The sequence below is a fragment of the Paecilomyces variotii genome, assembly GCF_004022145.1.
Source record: "Paecilomyces variotii strain CBS 101075 chromosome Unknown C8Q69scaffold_21, whole genome shotgun sequence".
Classification (NCBI taxonomy): domain Eukaryota; kingdom Fungi; phylum Ascomycota; class Eurotiomycetes; order Eurotiales; family Thermoascaceae; genus Paecilomyces; species Paecilomyces variotii.
The window spans coordinates 184,140-211,410 of record NW_021167160.1 but is presented as its reverse complement, the minus strand read 5'-3'; the positions used below and the strand labels follow the sequence as shown (position 1 = coordinate 211,410).

The 27,271-nt window shown below is 50.1% G+C and overlaps 5 protein-coding genes across 5 annotated transcripts; 3 read left to right on the top strand and 2 right to left on the bottom strand.

The window, feature by feature from the left end:
• Window positions 1-2,033: 2,033 nt before the first annotated feature.
• Window positions 2,034-3,897, bottom strand: C8Q69DRAFT_189167 (hypothetical protein). Its single transcript, XM_028625958.1, has 3 exons — window positions 2,649-3,897; window positions 2,526-2,599; window positions 2,034-2,458 (listed from the first exon to the last, which is right to left on the bottom strand). Exons 1-3 carry the CDS (start codon window positions 3,774-3,776, stop codon window positions 2,227-2,229), a joined length of 1,434 nt encoding a protein of 477 aa, XP_028481062.1. The 5' UTR covers window positions 3,777-3,897; the 3' UTR covers window positions 2,034-2,226.
• Window positions 3,898-5,054: 1,157 nt separating this feature from the next.
• C8Q69DRAFT_489156 (hypothetical protein) lies at window positions 5,055-8,344 on the bottom strand (the record flags this gene model as incomplete). The annotated part of the gene is made up of 11 exons (XM_028632098.1): window positions 5,055-5,456; window positions 5,576-5,639; window positions 5,699-5,733; window positions 5,809-5,884; window positions 6,431-6,515; window positions 6,570-6,618; window positions 6,788-6,830; window positions 7,123-7,407; window positions 7,469-7,999; window positions 8,050-8,187; window positions 8,244-8,344. The coding sequence occupies 11 exons, from the start codon at window positions 8,342-8,344 to the stop codon at window positions 5,055-5,057; spliced, it is 1,809 nt and encodes a 602-aa protein (XP_028481061.1).
• Window positions 8,345-8,887: 543 nt separating this feature from the next.
• On the top strand, window positions 8,888-14,393 carry C8Q69DRAFT_483042 (hypothetical protein). The gene is made up of 3 exons (XM_028631695.1): window positions 8,888-9,268; window positions 9,322-9,442; window positions 9,508-14,393. Exons 1-3 carry the CDS (start codon window positions 9,055-9,057, stop codon window positions 14,069-14,071), a joined length of 4,899 nt encoding a protein of 1,632 aa, XP_028481060.1. The 5' UTR covers window positions 8,888-9,054; the 3' UTR covers window positions 14,072-14,393.
• A 2,069-nt stretch (window positions 14,394-16,462) lies between these two features.
• On the top strand, window positions 16,463-18,247 carry C8Q69DRAFT_531519 (mannitol-1-phosphate/altronate dehydrogenase; the record flags this gene model as incomplete). Its single annotated transcript, XM_028633754.1, has 2 exons — window positions 16,463-17,826; window positions 17,852-18,247. 2 exons carry the CDS (start codon window positions 16,463-16,465, stop codon window positions 17,973-17,975), a joined length of 1,488 nt encoding a protein of 495 aa, XP_028481059.1. The 3' UTR covers window positions 17,976-18,247.
• A 4,966-nt stretch (window positions 18,248-23,213) lies between these two features.
• Window positions 23,214-26,633, top strand: C8Q69DRAFT_188815 (DENN domain-containing protein). Its single transcript, XM_028625956.1, has 4 exons — window positions 23,214-23,947; window positions 24,039-25,058; window positions 25,115-25,351; window positions 25,410-26,633. Exons 1-4 carry the CDS (start codon window positions 23,570-23,572, stop codon window positions 26,559-26,561), a joined length of 2,787 nt encoding a protein of 928 aa, XP_028481058.1. The 5' UTR covers window positions 23,214-23,569; the 3' UTR covers window positions 26,562-26,633.
• The last annotated feature ends 638 nt before the right edge of the window (window positions 26,634-27,271 follow it).

The window sequence follows — 27,271 nt, the reverse complement described above, 5'->3', positions numbered from 1 at the left end:
TCCCGCAGACATAGATAGACGGGCCAGCTATCTATTAGTTAGTTAGTCCAATTGACTTGAATATGCACTTGACTCAATTGTTGGGTTTTGTCACTTGTCAGTCGACGGTCCAGTGAGCAGACCTCATTCGGAGGAAACGAACGTTGGTTCCATTCTGGGGTGCCGCAACCATCGAGGCGGCGCCTAAGTATGCGGCGCTTGTGAGGTGGCGACTCGACCATTCGGTCTTAGAACTTAGAAGTGTCATGACCCCTGGGTTTTTGGCGCTTTGCATTGGTTGAGATTGCAGGCAAGAATAACGTGTGCATCCTCTAGTGTAGAACGGCCCATGGAGGCGTCGCATCAGGGGCGCTCCAAAAAAATTCCTGGATGCACGTCCCAGCGTCCAAGCGGAACTGTGCATTTATTACTACAGACGGCGTGGCAGACCGTCTCTAGGATAGTCGTTCCGATCTCCGAGACAGGTAAGCCTGGGGCAGCTGGCAATCTTTGTCACCAGTCCCGCTGCCTACCATGTTCGATGTTCCATGATCTCCGAGCTTCTACCATAAGCGATATTAGGCGTCATGGCCTCGGGAAGATCCCCGGGGCGCGGGTGGACTAAATAGTGAATGGTGAAGGTGTCCTACGGGCTCAGTGAGAGGACAAGGCGAGAATGGCCCACTCGCTCTGATATTTGAGAAGCGTCCGGTTGTGTCTCCACATGGTTAACCTCTTATTCTTCAACGACAGTCTGGTAGGAAATAATCTCGCCAATGGCCGCTTGTCTTTCCCAGCGGACCACAATGCTGGTGATTCCATGACCAACGAAGGATCACGGCTAGAAGACTGATTTGCATGAACCTAGACAGAAGAGGACACATTTGGAGAAGTCAGTCATTGTGTCAGCCAATCTTTTGAGAGTCAAATCAACTGTGGCTGCTTGGATAGAGGGGGCCGATTCCGTCCTACTATTTTTGGCTAAATCAACTTCAGAGTTAGACACAGATCGCGCCTTCTGCGCTGTGCGCATTGTGGAATAGGAAAGACACTTGCCAGATGACAGGCAGATCTTCGGAAGGAAACACCAGAGAGATCCTAGGCCCATTTCGCACCGTTGGAAGCCCTAGAAGTGGTTGACCATTTTTCCGGGGCAGTACAGCCGCAATTTGGAAACAAGCATCCCTGAAGATCAGCCAACAGCGGCGACTAGCTAACCGATTAACCAACACCTCGGAAATGAGAAAAACGACTGGTCGACACTTTGACACTCCCTAGTAGTCTCTAACAAGTGGCGCTTCATTCAGTCGATGCTGAAGACTCATGTATCTGCACCGGCAAGATTGGTCGATGGAACCGTCATGCAATGAGAGATCAACATATCCCCTTGATTCCAACATTGGGTACTGTTATCAGATACTGCTGCGGGGGGCCAATGATGCCTTCCATCGAACAAGGCGTAACTAACAACCAGAAGAGATGAATAGTAATACACCAACAAGTGAAAGGAAACAAATGTGGTACAGGTACAGGTTCAACAGGGATTGCACAGATACTAACTGAGATCAGCGTTTTCCTGATCAGTATAGTACTCGGGCCTTTCGGCTTTCTAGGCGACAGGGAAATGTTTCTTGCCTTCAATATGAGGCTGTAAAAACGATCCTAGACGGGCAACCTTCTGCTCTGTACACTATTATTTTTATTTTTATTTTCTTTTCCCATGAACCAAAAAAAGGGGCCAGAACAAGCATATTGAATAGCGCTGCCGGACATCCCCGGCAAGCGGCGACTCGTCTCGAGATAATCGCAAAATTGGGAATCATTCCATGAAGCAACGGAGGTTCCAGTCTCCCTGCATTCATTCTATCATGCCAGAAGACCTTTAGGCCAAAGAGAAATCACAGAGCCTCAGCAGATGCAGACGTGAGGCGCAAGAGGGAGACCACGTGACATTGATGGTAGAGAAAGGAGACAACCCGATATTAAAGAAAAAAACCAGAATCTCTTTCCTGAGTGACCAATAAGAAGTTGTTGGAAAGAAAGCAATAGAAGTCCGCAGGAATTATCGCCCTTGTGGCCTAGTAACGTAGCAAACGTCAAGAGTTAGAGTGAGCAGCTTCGTAGCGACCAAAGCAACAGTTGAATATCCAAATATCTATTCGCCCCGGATTGCATATTATCCCGATGATGCAGTAATTAAGAGGAAGAGAAAAGGAAAGTAAGAGATTGTGAAAGACTTCGGTGTCCTCACTTTCGTTTTGCTGGCGAATGAGGTCTGCCAAGCGGAGACTTCACCGGACCTGGCTGGGATGAAATTCGTGTCGTAAGCGGTTGTTCTAGTGAACCAAATCGGCTCACATATAAGGGACTTTCGAATGAAGGCGACGGAGAAGGATATTGTTCAGAAGGTTCCTGGTGTGTAGGACTTTCGACTCGGTCGTGTTTCCGCTGCTTTCGTTTGCATCCATCCGCGCAGTGTCTGTCATTTCCAAGTGTTATTTAAGAACAGCAGACAAGATAAGGGCTCCAAGGCCAGTTGTGCTTGCCTTGTCAGAGTGTCATGGCGTGTAAACCGTCGACCGCATTGATCACAACCGAATCTTCGTGTACCGTGGTGTATCTATCCACCCGATTAGCGATCGAGTTTCCCAGAGAAGTGATGTCCTTACGCTTTCGACGTGTCTCTTTAGATCTGTTCTCCTCCCAAACGTCTTTGCACAGGTTTCGCATTCGTAACCCTTCCTCTGGCTGGGATCATGCTTTTTCATGTGTTCACGGCAATTTGAGCGTCTAGTGAAGAGATACCCACACACGTTGCACTGCAATCCACTCATCGAGGCAACGTCTCGGCCCAGATCGACCCCTTCATTATCCTTTTCCGACTTTGGCGACAGCTCGATGGACGAGTGATCTACTGAGCTGCTCCGGCCACGTCGAGTGGACCAGTCGACCTCTGAGCCTCCGAAGAATTTCCCATTGAGCTGGCCGCGCGAAATCTGAGGGGATGATGAATTGTCGACCACGACTTGAGGAATCGTAGACATTGTCTGCGCGTGGCACTCGTCCCGTGGATCTCGAAAGAACGGAGGCTCCCAGGCCCCATCAAGCTCTTCTTTCACTCTGACTGGAGTTACTGATGGCGTCGTAGCGCGGGAACTTGGTGTGACTGGCCACGAGCTGCCCGATTGATCGTAGAATGTGCCTCTGTCCGAACAGAATGCTGTTTCATGGCCGTAACACTGAGAGAGGTCCATATTGTGAGACGGGTAATGCGCAAAGTCGAGAGTAGTGTTGGATGGTATCGAGCGAGCTCCATAAGTCTGATATGTTACTTCTCCTGGGATGCCACCAGCGCTGAGAAAGGTGTTTGGTAGACTGTGGTCTGGCATAGCGCTTCCCTGCCATTCGTTCATAGATAGGTGCATCGGCTGAGGCCTCGAACCAAGCCTTGGCTGAGAAGGAAGCGACTCCATCGCGCAGTGGTAGATCCCCAAACCAGACAGTTGTCCGGGATGGTTCCTCATGGATTCCGGATGAGGGTCTAGATGAGAAGGAGCATATACCATCGTACTGTCGAGCCCAGAAACCCCGCCTTGTGAGTCTGCTGCCGACGATGGCACCGAAAAGGGCGGAGGGGCCAAGTTCATAATCAAAAGGTAACCACTGACGTACGAGCTGGTCTGAAGAAAAAGAAAAAGATACTCGAGACTTGCGCCCGCAGCAAACAAAGCTTCTTTGGACCGAAACAACAAAGAAATAATCGATCTCGTGGCCTTGAAGATGAGGGGATGAGGCATGAGGCCACAGGAAGTATATAAGGTCACCCCTATGATGATCCAAGATAAAAATGCTCGTGACGGTCCACCGACAAGGGGGCTGAAGAAACCGTCACCACCGTCATTTGTATGACAATCGCAGAAGGTATAGCCACTGCATCGACGGCGGTGAGATGCTCTGGAAAACAAGAATACATGCCTAGAACACACAAGGCAGAATCGGGGGGGAAAGCAAGCGGGACAACCGGCCCCAGTCTGGAGACTCAGACCATCTTGCTAGCACCCACCTTATAGACGCGACAAATGTTAGTTACTAGTGGCGGAAGTGTGCGATCAGGTATGGGCGTCGGAGGCTTCTGAGTAGACCGGGGGGGTGAATTAAGTGGAGGGCCCGGTCGTCTGAAGCGATTTCTACATTTCCGGCCCCGTAGAATGGTGGTGATACTAACGATGAGGAGCAGAAGGATTAGAGTCCAGCAGACAGGGCGGTTGACCTGCCCCATGCAGCACCTGCTATTCTAGGTCGCCCTAAGGGACCGGGTCTCGTCTACAACTGCAGGGGACTGGCCCAGACAACATACTGCCGGGCATCGCCGGACTTTTAGATGATTGTGTGGTCAAAGAATCAAAGTGGTTTAGCCAGGTCCCGACACTCTGGTTACCTGGCTTGGCAAAGAAGCAGTGCGTGTCGACCAGCATGATTGGAGAGCACAGCCGCAGCAGCGTTCGAGGGAGAGATTATCCTGGAGGAACGTTGCCTGCAGGATCAATAGGCTCGAGAAGCCTGCAGGGCCTCATGTTCGCATATGGTCCAGGGAGGCAAATCACCACAGATTCAGAAGTAGGTACAGCACTAGCCCGTACCAAGAGAGGTCCCTCGAGCCTCTTGCGCCTGAGAACCGCTGCCGCCGGTGCCCGATGCTGTCCAGCAGAACCAAGGTCAGTCTACCGTGAACTTCTTGCAGATGGTTGGGTGCACAACACTCATGCAACAAGACAGACATGGTGGTTGATTCTGATTCTCATTGTTCGTCATCACTGTGGGTTGTTGAACAAACAACATCACATCAAAAAGAAAATAATAAATAGTAATCGACCCCCAAGCGCCCGGCCCTGCCACTAACGGGTGGACCCGATGAGGCTACCGTGCGTGTATATACCAGACAGGGCAGTGGCAATCACACCCCTGGCGCGTTCTCTGCTTGGCCGTTCGACCCCGCGCGCGAGCCACGTTACCCTGCACTGAATGTTGTTTTTTTTTTAAATTTATTGATTGTTTGATTGAATGAATGCTGAAATTCACTGCGACCGTTGCTGGAGGGCCAGAGTGGCAGCGACTCGCTCGACCTGGCTACGCAGTCTCTCCACCTCGTTGATCGCCTCGGCCAGACGAGCAGGACGTCCGGCGGGAACGGATTCGGACCCGCGCGCTTCGGGGCCGTAGCCCGCACTGATCCGTTCCTTGCCAGAGGCCAATGACGGCGCTTGGGCCGCGGCGGGGTGGCCTCGGAGCGTGGGGATGGCCGAATAATGGTTTGTCTGCAAACTCCCAGAGGCGTATCGTCGACTAGCCTCGTACGCCAGGATAATAACCACAAACGGGAAGTGCGTAATTTTGAGCAGCACAATGCGCACCCGGCGCGAGGTGCCTGCGGACAGGAACAGGCGTAAGGGGCGTAGGAAAAATAGTGGGATGAGGTTCTAGAGTAGAGTCAGTCAGTTAGTGAGTTACCTAGTTAGGACCATGTCTGTGTCAGCCAAGCAGTGGCTTCGGGCAGGAAAGCTTGCACGACGAGACACAGGAGCTAGCTAGCACTCACCAAGGGCGGCAGGAAGTATGTTAGGCGGCGGGAGTTGCTGCTCTCCAACACGTAGATCGATAATCTGAATGGAAGACGTCAGGAACGAACCGGTGGTGCTCCTCAGGAACAGAGATAACATACTGGAACAGATATTCCTCACGAGCATGTGACATGACCTGCAAAATCCCATTAGCGTCCTGCTGCAGTTCTGACGTGGATACGGCGGCATTTGGATAAATAATAATACTAACTCCCTCCATGCTCATGGTCATCAGACTGACCAGCGACGAGATCAGGAGCATGTTCGTCATGCAGATAAAAACGAGCCTATCATCATGCCACATCAATAATTATTATTTTCCAGGCATGATCGAGAAAGGAAATTTCATCTCCAACGCTTGCTTCTCGGTCGATCTACGTCGAGGTGAAGGGGCCTTCCCGAAGTCGCGTGAACCCAAGAGCCCCGCGGTGTTGAGCGTGCAACACCGCGCCACCAACGGCCCTAGGAGTCCAACGTGACTGCAGAGAGATGCGAGTGCGATTTGGTGTTTTGTATAAGGACGGAACGTCGAACTTACATTAGGCCGTAGCCGAAGATCGGGGAAATCTAAAAATTAGCCAAGTCAACCATCTAACCGCGACAGCCAACCATTTCCACAGCCACCCGTGTTCTTGCGATTATGCCTGCATGACAGGCGCTTGCGGACGTAAACTTACATCGTGTGCGATGTCCTGACAGCCAATCGATTCAGCCACTTTATAGAACAAGGTGAGAGTAGAATACACGTACGAATCCGAGCTGGCTCGATCTGCTACCGTTGTCAGTCTCTCGTCGCAAACAGCGGTGCATCTCGAATTTCTTGACCGCCTTACCCAAAGAACACCTTCACCAAGATCCAGGACGTTTGCCTCAATGACAGTCGGTCACGGGCCAGCATCGTGAAGGTCGTCAAAAAGCCTGCAGCCACATCGTTTAGCGACTGACCTCCAGGAGGGCGCAGTCAAACCATACCCAGGTACAAGACAATCACCACCGGCATGAATTTGAGAAAAGATTTTGTCTAATACCATCGATCCGTGTCAGCCACTGCCTAATCGCATGCCCTCAGCTGCTGAGCCTGATCAGACACATACCATTTCCTTGAGTACTGGTATCTAGACCACACAGAGTATCAGCCCTTCTTGTCTTGCAGAAACTTCATAGGGATGCGGTGAATGAGTTCAACATACAAGGGTGCCAAAGTAACCATGCAAGCTCACGAGGGAACAAATCCTGGATAATTGATACGTTAGTCGCCACTCAATGAACCTGGTAGAAGCCCAGACGATGCCGGTACTCGCCTTGGCACAAGAAATAAAGCTTGCAGCGACAAAATATCAAAGGAAATGTCCGTGATGGAATCACTCTGCTTCACTAGCCCCACCGTCCCTGTATCCACGATCATTTCAGCTGATATCCTACTGCTGATATCCGGCGTCTCCGACTGACGCCGTGGAGGCAACATATCCCTATTGCGGCTGGAACTAACTTGCGCAAGGCAGACTCTGCGTAGAGATAGGATGACTCACGCGTAATGACAAATGCAAGACCGGTTCCGATAATCCCCATGTTCCAAATTCTCCAAGAATCCATTTGATAAAATGCCATCCCTGCATCGGTGATGCCGCTCAGCTCGTCATAAGAAAAGGCTGCAATCCAGATATACATCAAAGCTTCGAGCAAACTAATTTCGTTAGGATCCCTTTCGACCATTACCGCGTAATATAATGCTAGAAAGGAGACAAAGAAGATTGCCTCGAAAGCTTTTCGATATGCTGGAACTCTTAATCGAGAGTAAGGGTCCGTATTCCTGACAAAATGTAGACTCCGTCAGCCATAATAATGCCGACGGAGGACTTGTTGTTACTAACCTTCTGTTGAAAATTTTCGGCTCTTTCGTAGAATGAAGGCTGAGAGTATCCCAGAAAATAACCTCTCCGTTCCATATGTCATCGATGATTCTTTGTACGACATTTTGGCTGAGAAACTTCTTTGCATGTGCTATGGTTGCGATCTCGAGCGCATTCAGCCCAGCAAACAGGGAAAACTGCTCGAAAATGCACACATCCTCAGGCGTGTTTGTGCTAGCTTGCGTCTCTTTTCCAGAACGGCCCACGAAGCGACTGTTGAGAGAAGATCCTGCAAGTAATGGTGTTCGCTCATCGATCATAGGACTGCAGTATCCCGTTGACCGTGCAAACCCAGCAGAGCCGCTCTCTGCTGCAGCCAAGGCTGATGAATTCTTTCTTGGCGAGGGAAGCTCGCGTAGCAAGAAGTCTATTATTTCGCGATGAGAGAGATAGGTCAAGAATTGCCATGCGACATACTCGCATGCGTATCCACGGCTCTCATTGAGACCCCAGTCGTCTTCAGAAACGTTGGAAAATTGGTACTTTGCGATCCTAGGTAGATTAGAGCTTGTTCCCACATCTTATGGAACCTTGAAACATACATTAAAGCGCAAATGATTTTCTGATTGTGGGCATTTTCGGACAAGGACGTTATCAGTGGCCGCAGCGGATATCCAGCTAATGACGTTCTCATTTGGTCGAATGTATGTGGCACGAGTGGAATGACCTGGATGAGATAGCTGCAATTCCTATGTCAACAACTGCCGTAGTGCAGAGAGATGATGCGGAAATTTACTTTGAGATTTTTTGAACCAAGCCCGCCAGCGACTCATTGTCGTCAAAGATAGGAACCTCTACTTCCGGGTCCTCATTCCCGGGTAAAAAGCTCGATGACATGGAGGCAGATAGGCCTCCAGCGACCATTTCTCCGTGTAAATGTTGACTAGATGTGTGTTTTCCAGCCCGCGTCAACAGTATCGTCTCAGCTGGGAAGAGAGTAAATGATGTATGATGTTTTATGAGCCAGATGGTTTTCCGGTCCCTCAACTTGTCTTATGAGGCTAGTAGAAGGGACTATGGTGCGTACGTGTCTACGTGGATTAGTCTGTTTACTTTCAGAGTTGACATAGTTTGGCATACTGACTCGCTTCCGCAGAAAAAAGTATCCACAGGCGGTATTAAACAAACTCTAAACGATCAAAGAAGGAAACTCGTTTGAATCGTCCTCCTACTTCGCAGGAGATAACAACAATGACTACCCCCTATCGACCACGATGATGATTGAGAGAATAATAAACAACTCCTGAAGACACGAGGAAGTCGGATGTGCGGAAAGCCACTACTTAGGGGCTTCACCGCCCGCGGAAGGTACCTGCTTATCTAAGGTTCCGTTGTGACGTGCACGGCTCCACCACCGTCAGCTGACATCTAACCTGGAGCCTCTTATTATCCTACTCCTTCGACGATCGACTAGGCTTGGTCGCGCTTCTTGCAGTGGATGAACTGTCGCTCTACGGGGCCAGCAAATAAAGTACAAATTGCGAAGCTAGTCGATGGCACCTTTGTACACATCAGCGTCCCTGTTTGGGTAAGAGTACGTCCACACGATGGGACAGGGTTACTCCCTCACGACCCTGTCCGCAGGGTCGGCGGGGATCGACGTGCCAGAGCTATCAGATCTTGTCTATGAGAAGTCTCTGGGATCGGCAAGGTTCATGAAAAGTATCAGGGCCAGGCAGCAGAATGGCTTGGTCTTCATAAAAGTGATCATGAAACCTTATCCTAGCATGAAGTTGGATCCCTATATCAAAGCTATCACTCGTCCGTCTACCCGTCTGTTCAGGCAACCACAGTACTCTAATATTTGAAATCAGGGGAACGTAAAGTACTGGCGGATGTGCCAAATGCGCTGGGCTATCAGCGGGTCCTAGAGACGAGTACGTGTGGTTATTTGGGGCGCCAGTATATCCATAGCTCTCTCTATGACCGGATGAGGTACGGAGTCTATCGATTCTTTCTGACCCCAATGTTATGGCACTGATTCTCTAACATAAAACTAGCACACGTCCGTTCTTAGAGGATATTGAGAAGAAATGGATAGCGTTTCAACTTCTATGTGCGCTACGCGATTGTCACGCGCAAGACGTTTTCCATGGAGACATCAAGACTGAGAATGTCCTCGTCACCTCATGGAACTGGCTCTATCTATCAGATTTTTCGTCATCGTTCAAGCCCACATTCCTTCCTGAGGATAATCCAGCAGATTTCTCTTTCTATTTCGACACTTCAGGACGACGCACGTGTTATCTCGCCCCGGAGAGATTCCTCGTTGCCGGCGAGGATCCTGGAAGCAGAAGCGTGAACTGGGCTATGGACATATTCAGTGCCGGATGCGTCATTGCTGAACTCTTCCTCGAAGCTCCGATTTTCACCCTCAGCCAGATGTATAAGTACCGCAAGGGAGAATACAGCCCTGAACATAATCACCTGATTAAGATCGAAGACCCGGATATAAGGGAACTGATATTGCACATGATACAGATCGAGCCTGAATCGAGGTACTCTGCAGACGAGTATCTCAACTTCTGGAGGCACAAAGCTTTCCCGGGGTACTTTTATAGCTTCCTGCACCAATACATGTCCTTAATGACCGACTCTTCATCAGGTCGAGGACAGATCGATGCCGATACGGGAAATATGAATGAAGCTGATGAAAGAATTGAGCGAATATATTTGGATTTTGACAAGATATCCTACTTTCTGGGCTCAGCCTCGAAAAATACTAGGGACGGCTCGAAGCTCACTACTCCTAAACTTACCAGTCATACTTTGCCTGTCCATGTCGATCTTCCTAATTACCAACATCAACCTTCGAGTTCACAGCCACATTCAGACGACGGGTCTCTGATTTTCCTTAATCTGGTGGTGTCTAATTTGCGAAATACCGTCAAGGCCTCTGCGCGAGTCAAGGCTTGCGATATATTACTGGCCTTCGCCGAAAGAGTCACGGATGAAGCTAAACTAGACCGGATATTGCCCTATGTCATGATCCTTCTCAATGATAAGTCGGACATAGTAAAGGTCTCTGCAATACGAACCTTGGCACAGCTCTTGTCCACGGTACAAATCTTGTCTCCCATTAATGCTTACCTCTTTCCCGAGTATATTTTTCCCAGGCTGCAGCCGTTTATTCCCACGACTACTTCAAGCCCCAGCCCGATGGTGCGTGCGGCATATGCATCATGCATCGCATCGCTGGCCCAGTCGTCTCTCAGGTTTTTGGACATGATACAGGCATTACGTTCTGACGCACGTCTGCCCTCCTTGATCCCGTCTGGTTCAGAAGCAGGTTGGACAGAAGATGTCACTTATCACAACCTCTATGACGTCGCGAGGATTGATCTCCTGGACTACTTCGAGGTGCATACAAAGGCACTCTTGACTGACACTGATGTGTCCGTCCGACGGGCGTTCCTCGGTTCCGTCTCCAGTCTTTGCGTCTTCTTCGGGAATTCAAAGACCAACGAGGTAATTCTCAGTCACTTAAATACCTATCTGAACGACAAAGATTGGATCTTGAAATGCGCCTTTTTCGAAGCTGTTGTAGGTGTCGCATCATATGTTGGCAGTACAAGTCTAGAAGAATACATCCTGCCTCTGATGGTGCAATCAATGACCGATTCTGAGGAATTCGTTGTGGAAAGGGTGCTTCGCTCTCTTGCGAATATGGCGAAACTCGGCCTTTTCCAACGTTCGACTACGTGGGATCTTCTTCAGATTGCAGTCCGTTTCTTCGTCCACCCCAGTATCTGGATTCGCGAAGCGGCAGTACACTTCGTTGTCTCTTCCTCAGAATTTCTTTCGTTGGCAGACAAATATTGCATTCTAACCCCTCTTATCCGACCGTACCTCAAGACCAACGTCTCGGATATCTCAGAGCTTGAAATACTCGACGCCTTGAAACGGCCGTTGCCCAAGAATATATACGATATGGCATTAGTCTGGGCAGCGAAAGCAGAAAAGGGTGTATTCTGGGTATCAGGAACTCGCGACAGCACGTTCAATTTAACTGGCGCCGATGGTCAGGTTCCTAGGACTCACAAGAATCGGGCTTCATTGAGCGGACACCCGAAGAATGAAGAGGACGAGCAGTGGTTGTCACGCCTGCGAAGTTTGGGCATGGCCCAAGAGGATGAACAGAAACTGCTCGCTCTCAAAGAATATATCTGGAGAGTCGCTATGAGGCGTACAAAGGAGGCAGACACTGGAGCCCCCTCATTTCTGGGGAATATTATACCACTGACGCAGCATGAAGTCACGCCACAGACGGTATTTTTCGATAAGAATCAGAATTTTAAACAGCGCCGAGCTTCTTCTGCAAAGTCAGAGACGGTGAGCAATATCGACCAAAAGTCTCACACAATTGCGGATGCCCTGCTAGACGCTTCGACGACGATTGAGACTGGCCCAGCTGCTCGTCGAAAACATATGCGTTCCAGGAGCCAGCGACAACGAGAGAACGGAATTAACACCGCGATCGCTCGTCAGAACACTCTGGGGGTTCTCAGAACCGATTCACAAGCCGCTTCCCCGATATCCTCGTCACCAGGGGCTCCAGAGTCTCAGAACTCGTCCGCTCCCAGCTCCGATATTGACCGGAAGACTCTGAATGGCAAGGAAACAGTTTCCAAGGTCGCTGAGCCTGGAAGCCCGGCGACACCAGCCGACGCAGAGAATTCGAGCTTGCGCAGTTTAGGAACAGACATTCGAAGAAAACCAAGCGCTATAAATCTACTCAATCGCAAAGACAACGCAAAGTCCTACGCAGAAACGAGTATGACGTCAGAAAATGCGTTCGGAGAGGTCGATGTGTTATCTCAGAAGCAGACACCGCCTCGCTCTGCTCTCTCGATGGCACGCGAAACAACCATTTCAGATCCTGCTCCTCAGAAGTATCGTGCCAATCATTCTTACGGCGGCAATGATCCAATGGTTCTACGACTTCTGGACTCAGTCTTCGCAGAGAACTATCCTACGGATCTATTTGATCTCGGTCCATTTGTGAAGGAAGTTGATTCGCGCCGGCCCATCAAGAAGGTCACGGGACAAGATCTCGACAAGCCGTGGAAACCGGAAGGCAACCTGGTTGCTATGTTTGGCGAGCACGCCGGGCCTGTTAACCGGATAGCAGTCGCACCGGATCATGCCTTCTTTGTCACGGCTTCCGACGACAGCACTGTGAAAGTGTGGGATACAACCAGACTCGAGAAGAACTTGACGCCAAGGTCGCGTCAAACTCACCATCATGCCTCTGGAGCGAAGGTCAAATGCGTGACGTTTGTGGAGAACACTTATACCTTCGTAAGCGGGGCGACTGATGGCAGCATCCATGCTGTTAAGATCGACTATCACAATGCCAATGAGACTGTAAGGTATGGCAAACCGCAGCTTGTTCGAAAGTATCAACTACCCACGGCAGCCGATGGCACGGTTGAATATGCTACGTGGCTGGAACACTTCCGCTCTGAAGCGCAATCTACTCTTCTAATCGCCACGAACACTTGTCGCATTCTGGCCCTGGATATGAAGACTATGTTGCCGATGTACTCACTTCAGAACCCCATCCACCATGGCACTCCTACGACATTCTGTTGCGATCGGAAGCATACCTGGTTGGTTGTGGGTACAACTCACGGTATTCTCGACCTTTGGGACCTGCGGTTCCGAGTACGCCTGAAGGCCTGGGGTCTGCCAGGAGGGACAGCTATCCAGAGATTACAGGTGCATCCAACAAAAGGACGGAGTCGTTGGGTCTGCGTGGCAGGAGGGAGCAGACACGGCAGTGAGATTACAGTCTGGGATGTTGAGAAGGTGCAGTGCCGCGAGGTATATCGAGCTGCATTTCCAACCCTTGGCGGCACCAACGGCACTGCCGCCAATGGCAACCAACAGAATTTGCGAAATGCTCACGTTCATAATTTCATCAACTCGAGCTGGAAAGACTACGAAGCCTGGCGCGTTGACGAGGACCGGCCTGAGGGTATGCTCAGTCGATTTGCTAGCGCAACTCCCTCTGCGGCTGGAATCGAACCGAATCCCTCCCCCGTTGTTGGAGGCCCAGGATCATCACTAGCCGGCATAAATCCGAGTGGCGTTGACCGCAATGCGATCAGTGCCTTTGCGGTAGGGTTCGATGTGCCAGATGATGGCAAAGAGAGTACAAAATGTGGCTTCATAATTTCGGCAGGATCAGACCGCAAAATTCGCTTCTGGGACCTTGCCCGGACTGAACTGTCTAAGATCGTCAGCGGACTTGACACAAGCTCGGACGGCGTAACGGCTGGAAAGCCTCGCTACGAGACCGTGCAAGCAAGTACCCAACTAGTCGTGACTACGGAATACCTTCCCAGTGTCTCATCTACGACTGCACAAAGCGGAGGAACCGGGGCTAAAGGTAGCAAGAAGCACAGTGGACGGCCGCCGCGAAGCACTGTAATAAGCCTCCAACAGCAACAGCTACTGAAGAGCCACCTTGACTCAATCCTTGACGTGGCCGTTTTGAGGGTCCCGTATGGAATGACAGTCAGTGTCGATCGCTCCGGAATGGTCTATGTATTCCAGTAACTCAGGGGTTTTTTTTAGGATGGCTAGATAGGAGTCAGAGATCATAAGGTCATCCGAAATTACGCTTATGTCCTTGGTGCCGTATGAAGGCGAATCAGATACCCCTCGGTGTGATATTAGCGATTCATTGAATAGACTCTTGTCTCGACGTTACTTTGCAACTAATGATTCAAACATCGTCATGAACTTATAGCTCTTCGTCGATAAAGTAGAAACGATAGTCCACCGCAAAATCACGGCAGGTCAAAGCCAGCTCAGTCGTACCGAACCTATCACATCCCCCCGCAGTTGCGGTGTAGGATCTCTATGGTATAGATCACAGCAGATCCAGGAACCAAAAGGTACCCTGCATAGTACATATGAGAGTGTATTCAGCATTTACTCAATAGACTTATACGTACCTAGGTATATCCCTTCTTACATTCTCCAAAGTAAGCATAACTAAGTCTAGACCCAATTGTGTACCTGACTCCGCATCTCGTACTTTGCATGCATGCGTGCATACACTAAACACTTCGCTGCAAGAATCAAGAAGTGGATTAGCGCAGATAATCATACCCGCGTAACCATAATTCCACACCGCTAGAAGAGAAGACCTATTCTAGTGTTAGCGGAGCTGATTTGGTCCTCCTTTGATTCCGTCTACATATCGGGTCGTCTTATGCGCGCTGCCGATCCCATGGGAGGGTGTCGAGTCTTTGTTCTTAGTGAATTAAGTTGAATAGAAGTCAAAGATTAATTTATCTAGAATACTATACTAGGAAAGTTGTAGATAATTGCATGGTTGAGCTGAGTTGGCTGAGCTCTAGGTAACTCAGCTCAATGGCAAGGATACTGTCGCCAATTACAGTAATACATTTGGTACCTTAGAATTAGTATGTGTGCAAGCCTTAGCAGAAAGTTTTAATTTTATGCTCCCAATTCGCTCGATAATTGTCCTTTTGTTCAATCGTTTCGCAGGAATACACAATAATTTGCTTTGGGCTTTCCTGCGTTCGGGCTAAGGAAAGATGACATCTAACGCACCATGTTCAGGTCCCTATTCTAGATAGTCTTCGTGAGGGTCACTTGAAATAAACTCTACTTAGCGCTTGTTGCTGCAAGCTTAAGCAGTCTATATACTGAAATAAACTACATAAAATACAGACGAAACTCTATCGAACTCATTGATCATTACAATTCTCATGCAGCGTGACGAAGTCGACACTTCCCACCTCCTTGGGGTACTTTATCAGGAGGGGGACGTCTCCTTTCTTCACACGCTCAGTGTATCCATTTCCAAAGTATTCAAATATATGTTCCCTTTTCCCTCTTCAGTTCTTTCAAAGACAAAGTCTTCCCATCGTGGGTCTCGACTGATGTCGAATCGATAATGGCCAGTTCCAGGCCACAGAATAAGAAGTCTTGATTTGCCATATCCGCTCTTCCACCAGCCGTCGCAGTCATCCTTTAATTACCTTAGGACTCGACTATATCATTGAAATCATCAGTTGCTTCTTCAATGGCGTGGACAGCGACGTATCCCCTGTTCCTGGACATTCGAATGACCTTTGAAATATAAGTTGCAGAGATCTCAGCCTGAAGAGAAAGGTGCTGCCTGCGCTGTTCGTGGCCACGCAGAAGAATGTGAGAAGCTTGCCTGTAACTAGTTGGGAACGTTCGACACCATGACACCAGAGGATGTTTTTGGATATCCGATGGGTCCGTCCGCAGCCTATGATTTGCTCAGATCCAATTCATTCTCTCCCATTGTAGGGAGCAGAGGAAGAAAGCCATTCTTGAAGCCGGTAGCGACGACGACAATAATATCGGCCTTTGTCTGTTATTTACCAATCCGTTCGCAGTAAGCTCTTGTATTGCGCTAAGTCCAATACGGTATGGCGGCACGTCACCGTATTTTACGTGACACAAGTGAGACCCGGTGAGCGTGTATTTTACCCCAAACTTCCACCTCCGCGCCCCTCCCCCTTTTTTTCCCACGATAAAGCTATCTAACTATCCTTCTCCGGCTTAACTCAAGCGTCATATCGAATTGGGACACCCCGCCAAACATGAAGCCGCATCGCATTCATGCCATCAGGATGGAGAGCCAGCCATTATCATTATTATTGACGGCAACTTCCCATCACAACTGGATGCTGATTCATGGCTATTCATGGCTATTCTGATGCGAGCGGACCCGTCTTGATGTCATATTGTCCAAGTTATTCCAAATGCTTGTGGCAAAAGCCAACCCCGCGAGTGCTGATAGCTACGGCAGCCGAAAGCGGCCATTGCAGACATGCTTATATAATTAATTCAATCTCTTTAAGTTAAAAGTCGCGGAAATTTACAACTCATGACGCTCTTGTCGTTCATTCATTCAATTCAGTCTCTCTCATCCCCATAATAATGGCTCCCCTCAAGCTCAACAGCAAGAACCTTTCGCAGATCGCGGCCGCCGCAGGTGCCGCCAAGGTCAGGGTTCCTACCTACCAGCGTGGTCCTGCTGTTAAGGAGGGAATTGTCCACGTTGGTGTTGGAGGCTTCCACAGAGCTCACCTGGCTGTCTACGTCCACGAGTTGATGCAGAAGCATGGCGTGACCGACTACGCAATCTGCGGTGTTGGTCTGCAGCCCTTCGATGCGGGCATGCGTGATGCCCTGAGATCCCAGGACCACCTCTACACCGTCATTGAGCGTTCGGCCAAGGGAAGCTTTGCCAACGTCGTCGGCAGTATCAACTCATACCTCTTTGCCCCTGATGACCGTGAGGCCGTCATTGCCAAGATGGCACACCCTGATACCCACATTGTCTCGCTCACCATCACGGAGAGCGGTTACTACTACAACGAGAACACCCACGAGCTCCAGAGCGAGCACCCTGACATTCAGTTCGACCTTGACCCGGCCAACGAGAAGGCCCCGCGCACCACTTTCGGTTTCCTCTACGCCGCCATGGTCCGCCGCCGCCAGCAAGGACTTAACCCCTTCACCGTCATGTCCTGCGATAACATGCTGAAGAACGGTGCCATCACGCGCCACATGCTCACGTCGTTTGCTCGCCTGCGCGATCCCGAGGTCGCGGAGTGGATCAACACCAAGGGCCACTTCCCCAACGCCATGGTCGACCGTATCACCCCTCAGACATCACCCGCCGACAAGAAGGCGCTCGCAGAGGAGTTTGGCATTGAGGACTCATGGCCAGTCGTCACGGAGCCCTTCATGCAGTGGGTTATCGAGGACCACTTCTGTGACGGCCGCCCTCCATTCGAGAAGGCCGGTGTCCAGATCGTCAAGAATGTCAAGGAAGTCGAGCAGTTCGAGAAGCACAAGCTGCGTCTGCTCAACGGCTCCCACTCGGCCATTGGCTACCCCGGTCAGCTGGCTGGCTTCAAATACGTCCACGAGGTCATGCAGGACCCGCTCTTCAGCAAGTTCGTCTGGCAGATGATGCAGGAGGAGGTGAAGCCTCTCTTACCCGAGATCCCAGGCGTCGACATTGATCAGTACTGCAAGACGCTCATCGAGCGCTTCTCCAACCCCACAATCATGGACCAGCTGCCCCGTATCTGTCTGAATGCTTCCGGCAAGATTCCCCAGTTCATCATGCCCTCGATCGCCGAGTCGATGTGGGTCACAGGCCCGTTCCGCCGCCTGGTCTTCGTTGCAGCCGCTTGGTTCCGTTACATCAACGGCGTCGACGACAACGGCAACACGTTCACCGTCGACGACCCCATGCGCGAGGAGCTTCAGGCCAAGGCTCGCGCAGGAGGGTAGCGACCCGAGAGAGCTGCTTAGCATCACGACCTTGTTCGGTGACGATCTGCGCACCGACGAGCGATTCCTCAAGGAGATCACCAAGGCTATGGAAGACATTGCCCGGGACGGTGTCATGAAGACGCTTCCCAAGTACGTTGACTAAACGCCACAGCTGGGAGCTTTTGGCTTGGCATTAAAAAAAATGGTGCACCTGCGTTTGGCAAGCGTTGTTTTACATTTTGATTACGTGCGTATTTGGGAAAAAACACACGACATAGAGGGTTGATAGACAAACATAGACTGGGCATTTAAGTTCATGCTTAGAAATTCTGTCATTCGTGAGTATCTAGATGCTGAGGAATCTGATTTGGGCTCCGTATTCGGGGCAAATTTAATTGAGGCTTATCTAATAATTCTTTTGAGTTGTGACGTACTGAGTTAAGACTTGAGACGCAGGCCCGTGCAAGTGCCTGGGCCCTTGATAAGAGAGAGCTGATCTATGAGCTCATAAGCTCTGACAACTTAGAGTAGAATAGCTGTAGATATTGCCTCTTGGAGCGTCCTCCTAAGATCTACTCTCCGCCTTCCGACCAGAGTTGGAAATTGACGATCACCGACATCATTGAACCAGATAAGCAGCCTGGGGTTTATTGCGATAGAAAACAAAAGCGTTTCGTCGTATGATACTTGACTCTCTGTCGTTGCAAAACGCTTTCACTTGATTGGAGGTCTGTTTGTTCGGACATCATAGTTCCCTGGAAGAAAGCATCGACATCTCAAGCTCTAACTAAGTATCCGACCTTCATTGGGTACCTAGGTATGTATGTATGTACTATATACGTAAGCTAACTAACTTCATAGTTAGTTGCCTTGGACTTCTAGTAGTGATGTAATGGAACATGATAAACGGGTATGTAGGTAATTATCTAATTGCGGATGAATAACATATCTACGCAAACGAAAGTTATGTTCCCCCTATCCTGCAACGTCTCGATGGTGTATATACCTAATGTATAATATGTATGTACATATCCTTGATCTATCTCCTCAACTCAATGAACAATCTTTCTGTTCCGTTCTGTTCTAGACGAGTACATCTCCAGAAGATATCGTGTTCGGGACTGACTACTCGTGCAGAAGTGATCTTCGCATTCTAACTCGCTTCTCTTGAGTCGAAGTAATTCGTGAAATGGGGCGGTCGACACCCGACTTCAGTTGAGATATTCCCTATTTTCATGATTCTAATCGCCCGGACTGAGGGAGGAGATGATGGGAAGTACGAAGAGGGTTGGGAGGGGGGGGTTGTATGGTTCTCTGCGGGGTGCTAGGTTGAGGGAGAAGGTGTATGGGGATGATTTACGTGAGAGATTATGTTGGAAGTTAGTATGAAATATAAGGTGTATGATGGGAAGTAGAGACTTTCATATTTATAACGGCTGATAATATATGCGAGACACGAATAATAAATAAATAGGTTTTTGGAAAGAGAGAGTCATTACAGAAAGTAGGAATTCGAGAATGTATTTCACTTGCAAGGGTTTCTTTTATGCTCCGGTATTGATTGAAATTCTGAAGAGCTCTCCAAGGAAGCATTCTACAACAGACTTGCTGCATCGATTGCTTTGCGACATCGTCGATTTTAGAGTTTCAAATAGTTGATTATTTAAATATTACTGCTATACTCCGTACAGCAGATGTCGAGATCAACTAAAAGGCAGCTGACACATCTACTTTCCGTCTGTTCTTCCTTATTAGCTTGGAAACCTCTGCGATATCGATCACTGTATTGAATAATGTGATAAGGGTGTTCCATCATCCATGAAGTTTTACTTAGTCTCTTCAAGGATTGGGCGCGCTTCCCGGAGCGGTGTACGTTCGGCCGAAGCAAAAGCTGACGCGATGAAGCTGAAGTCGACATCGACTCTAAAACGAAACAGGTACTAGCTGTCCCCACTTACCTGGGTATTCATATAGTAATAATATTAGAACTTGAAACGTCCAGTTAGATCTCACATCCTTGCTGTGCCAAGGGACGCAGTAGCTGTGGAAAAGCGATGGGAGATTCTCTGTATGCGTCCTGTGGCCAATCCCTTGATGACTTCCCCCTTGCACCGGATGTGATTATGGTACACGCGGGGTCAAGGGATAAGAAGAACAATAATGGCATTCTGCGGGAATAATAGTGGGCTAGAGTACGGATGCGTACCTGAATCTCTGCCGCGGGATGCATCGACCGAATCCACGTCTTTGACCTCAAAGTCCCACTAAAACCCCTCTTACCCACGGTTCGTGGACGGCATCGAGATCCACCGTTCGCACTTACGGCATAAGAAGCGGTGAACTGGGAATAAAATGGGTCCAAAGAGGCTCAGGCTGCAGAAAACATGTTGAACCGGCATCCCAGAGGGATTATTATTATTCGAGGGGACTAGTATTTGTAAAAGAAGCTGAAGTGAGGTTGAGAAGAGGGGCGAGAACCAGGATGAGCCGAGCCGCCGATATGAACTGTATTCTCGGCTTCCGGATTGCCGATTCTCGCGGTATGGTCTGTAGAATGAGCCACAAACCCGGATAATTTGCCGGAGATATAATCACTGGTTGTTTTGTCTTTTTCTGCCTTCTGATAAAATGTAATACCTAGTTTATCAGCAGAGACACGAGGACAGACATCGTGAGATCGATCGACCGACGCACAGCCTCGCGTTCCCAATGAGATCTAAAGCGAAAAACTTTAATCGCAACTAAGCCAGAGTGATTTGTCAAGGCCTAAAGACCAGGATACAGGCACGTCTGACACCAGAGAATATCGCAATAAAAAAGAGATCTGCAGATCGAATGCATAGATTCCGGCTAACAAGTGGGAAGTGCAGTCAAGTAAAGGCGTGGCAAATGTTGTACATACGCTCGAAGACTATGCAGTACCTAGAGTGGATTTTATGCATTAGTAGAGTCTCTTCTAATAGCCAGGACACAAATCACCGGAAAATTGAAGAACACGTATTAACTTAACTGCTTTCTTTGAATGCCTACTCCGTATGGAGTTCACTGGAGGTTATAATTATTGTTACCTGTACTCTGGGTAGGATCTCCAGACTATCGAAAGCTCGGGTGCGAGCCCATGGGAACCAATCAGCCCTGTGCGCAAATTGCGCGCAGTTCATCGATTCCGTTTGTATCGCAGAACATCGTCTCCAACGGTTTTACTGTTCTCTCCGAGTCGCTAGCGCTGAATAGGAGCATTCATTCGGTCATAGGCTGGGGTTTTATCAACAAGGAGTTGTGCCTTAAACACCCTTATTAATAGGTGCCGAATATGACGTTCTCCAAGGATAGTTAGTTATCATGTTGATCTAGCCTCCCCGGCGCGCTTCAGCGTTTGGAACCCTTTAAACTCCTATTTTAAAGGTAACTAGTATCAGGACGCTGTGGTTTTCGCGCTTTTCCTGGGTGCGAAGTTTGGTCGATAGATGAACTAACTACGGAGTAGTGTCAGGGGTCGAAGTTAGATCTGTGGTACGTGCTCTTCCAGGCCAACCAATGGGCGAATTTGATTTTTCCATAAAGCCAGCGTTCTGGCAAGCAGAATTCGGGACTGGAAGACGGCGCGGGAACCGGTTCCAGGCTCTGGATCGAAAGCGGGCAAAGCGATTTGGAGTCCAAAGGTGACGTTGTGGGTCTGCAGAGCCAAAGGGATGAAGCGGGCAACGCCATTCTGATGATCGGCTCTGCAGCTGTGAGCAGTCGAAATTTGCAGCTACCGTATTATTGTGACGAGCTGCATATTCGTTCCCGAGAGCTGGAGTTCTGCGACAGATTAGCAGACAGAGATATGCAGGACGAGGGGCTGGTCCGAAACACCTATCCACTGGCAGTTCTCGACACATCAGAACTGAGAGCACGACTGCTGCCCATCCAGACTCTCAGGGGAAGCAGCAGGTACAGAAGGACGGCGTTGGTCTCGTGCACGACGGTCTGGCGGCCAAGCAACTCAAACGCCTCACGGTGCTGTCGGGAAGAGGCAGATGGAAATTAGCCACCATGGGCTCCAGCATTGATGCTCTGCTCTGCAGAGTCCGCAGCAGCAGATGCCTTTCCTCGCAGTGTTAGTGTAGTGTACAGTGTACACCATACGAGTAGAACCCCCAAAGGATATTGTAGCGAACATCAATTGAGCAATGCATAAAGTCGTTATTTTAGCGGTGTTTCTACCGTTGGTGATGGGCCAGTTCTCCTTATCCATCAGAGGCACCCCATGTTTCAATAGAGTCCTGCGATAATTATAACTGAATGGCCTGCACCTTCTGGGTTTCTGAGAGCGCCGATCTTCAGGCATTCAACCACCTGGTCCCAGACAGGAACGGAGGATGAAGTACCGGATTGCGGCGGATGGGCGGATGCTGAGCAGATAATATCGATCCATCCTACCAGCAGGCCGCGCGTAACTCATGCTGGTGCGATCAAGAAGCTGGATAGAAGAGAAGACGGCAGTCATATGCATCGCAGAGAAGCATGGTTGTCCTGTACATACGTACTTCCAATACGATGTGATTCCATCGTTGAAGATGTGCCACCGCTCAATCTCGCTTAATTTCATTTCCAGCTCGTCCATTTCTCGCGGTTGAAGGCATCAACCCGCCATGTGGCCCTGTTGGCGTCGTAGAACCAGAAGAATACGGGCCTTTGCATTGTGGGCGCTGCACATAATCAGTGCCATCATCCATCAAGTCCCCCACTGGCAGGGCTATCTGCACTCCGTAATTCTTTTTTGTCTGCGAGATGGTAGCCGCATAGACTACTGCACGCCTGCGATATAGAGTGCAGTATCTAGTACTCCGTAGTAGCTTTGCAGTTGAACGAACTTCTGAGGGGTTGAACCGTGCTCTTGTCTGCTTTGAACCCCTGATCTGTTCGATAGGAGCGGTGGGAGCTCCCAGCTCAACTCCAACCACGACCAACTCCAGAGTCCACAACCCACACTTCTCAGTCGATCGAACCCTTTCTGCCCGCCACAACCCCTGCATGATTATTCTGGGCTCCGTTATCATCGATCATGGCCCTGTTTCGTATTCTTCCGGCTCTCGTGGAGGAATCGCCTCGCGTGGGACGCTGGAACGGCCGGCGCTCTGACCGGTCCCACGCACAGGCGCTTTAGGGCGATTGCTGGTCGCACTCTAACGAAGAGGATATGCTCTGGGATCCCTGAAGCGGGAGCTTGTCCGTGGCCATCGTTGCTGTTCCTGACTAGACGACTTCAAGGCTAACTGAGTCCGCGCCGTCGCGATTAGGGAGCAGAACTACTGCTGGCCGCCGGACCCGTGATAATCTCCCCCAAGCTCCCACTCCGACCCTTCCAGCTTGTCTCTTCTTTTTCTCTGCCTTTTCACTCCTCTCCAGACTCCCATCGTCCTGGTGAGAAGAGGCCCGTTCTGTGTCCTCCTTCAGTCTGTTTGGAGGTTGACCGTCGAGCTGGAGATGTCCATCGCTCTATTGAGTCGGCAGTGAATCTATATCACTCCCTTGAACCCCCTTTCCAGGTGGCGCCCCTTCGCACGCTCGAGAAGCGCTGCGGTTCCTGATCCTTAATTTCTACTGCTTAATTTCTGCGGATTTGGCTCTCTCGTTCTACATCCCATACACCGGGATCTCTTAAATCCAAATTATCGCGTCTTGGGGAATCGCAACTGCTACAGCGGGTCCTCAATCACCACCACCCCCGACATAACTACTTAGATATTCGCGTGTGAGCCGACGTTCACCATGGCTCCTTCATTAAGGGACCACCCTTCCTTTGTTCGTCCATCGACGCGTGATCGGCCTTCGACCAGAGACCAGGACAACTCTCTGATTATCCCCAGTCGTACATCGTCGCTCCACTCTCGCATCACGCAGCCGATTCCTTCGACTCTGAATATTAAGCCTGCCCAGCGGACCCCCAAAACCCTTACCCATGCCTACATGGTCTGTGGTGTTGGCCGGGAGCCGTCCCAATGGGTGAAGGCTCCCCCGCCAGCACAGGGAAAGATTCAGCACATGAAAGGCGCCGTGGGCCAATTCTGGCTTCCAGAAATCTTGGGAAGCAGTCCTAGACTCGAGCAGGACAACGAGATTGCTAGAGCTCTGCACTCTGCCATGCGGGTAAGTAGATATCACTTCCTTTTATCGAATAGAAATGGATTCGCTATCAGGTGACACAAAACGAAATGGATATGAACTGACAAACCCAAAGGCGTGCTTCCCCCATGATGTCGAAATCTGCACTGGAAAGACCCAGCCGCACTGTGTGCACCATGCGTTTGTTTTGCAACAGGATTCTTCCCACACACTCTACGGTATTGCTCTCCGTGTGTGGTCGCGGGCCGATGAGAAACGCGCGGAGACCATCCGCGAGCTGCGCAAGAAGACGGAGCCCGATTTCTACGACAGCGCCGATGAGACCTATTGGATTCCGTACTGTCTGAGTTTCCTCTCTCGCTATCCTCTCTACAACCTGCTGGGTGATTACCTTCGTGGCATGTGGATCCACTGGAATAAGGCTACCAACCTCTTCCATGCGGAGGAGGTCTCTCGTATCCTGAGTTTCCCTGCCCCTCGTCTCAACGACCTTGTGCGGATCGATATGAAAGACTATGCACTGTGCTACCAGTTCCCATCTTCGCCTACAGGCTTCCAGAACTTTGCTATGTGGCCGTTGTTTACCTGCTTGTCGGTCCCTAACATCGTAGGCGTGATTGAAGCGGCAGTTTCCCCGACCCGCCGTATTATCTTCGTCAGTCATTACCCAGCGATGCTTACTGTTGCCGCTGAAACGATCCGGTTCTGCGTGCGAGTATACGAATGGAGCGGTCTCTACGTCCCAGTGGTCCACGCCCGTCACGCAAAAGACCTTGTCCAGGAGCCTGGACCATACATCCTCGGTGTCACCTCGGAATGCCGGACGCTCTTCACTGCCCCTTCGGATGCGCTCGTCGTCGACTTGGACCGAAACTTCGTGTTGACCTCCAGTCCTCCCAATATTCTGACTCCCGGCCAGAGGACCAAGATGATCAACAGACTCACCCAGGCTCTGAACGGTGATGTTCAACCTACCGGTGTCCCTCAGCATCTTCGATCTGCCTACGGTGGAGGCAAGCTGATCCCCGCCGGTCAAATCATTGTTATGAGGGGAGAGGTTGAGAGTATTCAGGATCCAGAGTGGTGGAACCAGGACTCTGTGATGAGTGTCATGGACCATGTCTGCGAGAAGTTGGTGAGTAAATTTGCACCTTACATAGACCCATTGAACATAACTGACCTTCCTTGTAGGGCCGTAACACCGGTATGAAGGCAATCTTCGGAGGCTCCGTCAAGAAGCCACTCATGACCAAGGTCTCCATGAGACACCTCAATGAAATCGTCAGAGAGCGCAACCAGTACTCTAGAGATGCCATGGAGGCCTGGCAGGACTTCATTAACCTCAAGGGAAGGATGGATACCGAACTGGCCAAGGTCGCCAAGCGCAACAACTTCCTTGTCGAAGAATTGGAGAGCTGGAAGCAGCAGGTTGGTTTTTCCTGACTCTAGTGATATGACAATTGTCGCATCTAACATTTTCTCTCAGTTCCTCAAATTCCAGGCCTTTGCTGAGCAGCTCACGAAGGAAACATCTGAGCTCAAGGTCAAGATTGAGAGTCACAAGCGTGAGAACCGCCGCCTTTCAACTCTCATTGACCAGCAGAAGGACGACGCCGCTCGTCTCACGCTCCGTCTCTCTGGCACTGAGAAGCAGAGGGATGACGCTCTCGAGGCTCTTGTTTTGCAACAAGAGATTGCCGAGGAGCTTGAGCGCGAGAGGAAGCGCAACCAAAAGGAACTCGCCGCTCTGCAGAACACCAACAGTGCACTGGCTCGCCAGCGTGATGAGGCTGTCCGTGTCGTCGTGCATCTGCGCAGTCTCATCAGCGGTCAGACTCATCATGTGGAGCACTTGATTCGCTCGATTGGCAGCGCACCGGAACTCTCTGACTACGCTGAACGCGTCGAGTCGCCTGAACAGACGGAAGAAGGACAGTCGCAATCCAGAAGAGGAAGCAGGGAGATCCTCGCTCGGAAAGCAAGTGCCTCCCGCCTGAGCACCTACCGTCGTTCGATGGCCTCTCGCCGCTCGAGTCGCATCCTCGGAGGTGATGCGAACGCAGACATGGAGAGCAATTCTAGCACCGACAAGGACAACCGTCTCTCGCGGCTCAGCATGTCCGACGTTGCGGACCGTTACTTGAGGGACAAGACTGATGCCATTGCGGACATCATCCGTAACATCAGCGACCAGTGTGCTGCTGCTGTCGAAGGGCTCCATCTTGCTCAAGGTGCTGAGGAGATGGATGACCTTGACGACATGGAGAACCAGGGACAGGATGGAAGCACTGTCGCACCTTCGGATGATGGCCGTGCCCAGTCTACCCGTGACGGAAGTGAACTGGGTGAAGGTGAGAGCAGCTTTCTGAACGCGGACAGCCGAAACAGCATCCCGCCAACCCCGGACCTGGTGCACAATCGTTCCAGCACCTCGATGTCGATGGTAAGCAGCTCTACTATCCCGGAGCGCTCTAGCCAGCAATATGGCCCCGGCGACATCCCAACCAAGATCGTTGAGGATGATGACGAGACTGCTCATGAGACCGACGGTATGGATGACCGTACCGAGACTGGAACAGTTTCCAAGCAGGCTAGCCAGGACCTGATGCGGCCTAATACGACCCGTGTCGTGGCGTAGGTTATATACTCAGACGACCATGCTTCGGCTTCGATGATATGCACGATATCTGCTCTTGCGGAATAGTACAGTTCAACCGAAACACTTGAAATCCACCGGTGCTGTCTTTTGGATATTGATTTTGTTTGATTCGTTATTCATTTTCTATATTCCCCTTATATCGTTCTCTTCTTTCGTCGGGAGGGACGCGTTCTTTGCTATTGTCCTTTTTGGTGGCCCGATTGGATAGTTTCGGTCCAGTTCGTTTTGGAATTTTCTTTTTGTATGAATCTTTCCTACCCCGTGTCTTGTCAATTTCAAGCCCTCCTCGCCTCTCCGTATCGGTCTGGCATGTACCATACGAGAGAGATACAATGCAACAATGTCGCCGGGCCGACAGTGCACTTCAGGCCAGGCCTCCTCCTTTTTGTTTCTTTGCCGTCCTACCTCGCGTCGTCCAATGGGGATATTTCCTTTGTTTTTCTCTAGCCTGCCTTTTTGCTTACTCATTGAGTCCCCCCTCCAGCTCCATTCCGATTGATTCGGAAGTGGGCGCTGTAGTAGTTCCTATTGAAATGGATTGGGAATGTAGCCTTTTTCTTTTACTTTCTCCTACAATACGTCTCCTATATTTTTTATAATCGATTCCCGCGGGAGTATAATGTGAAAGTCGCCCGGAGAGAAAAAGCTATTGTTAATCGCCTCTTCAGGTAGTTATTGCATTAAGTCTA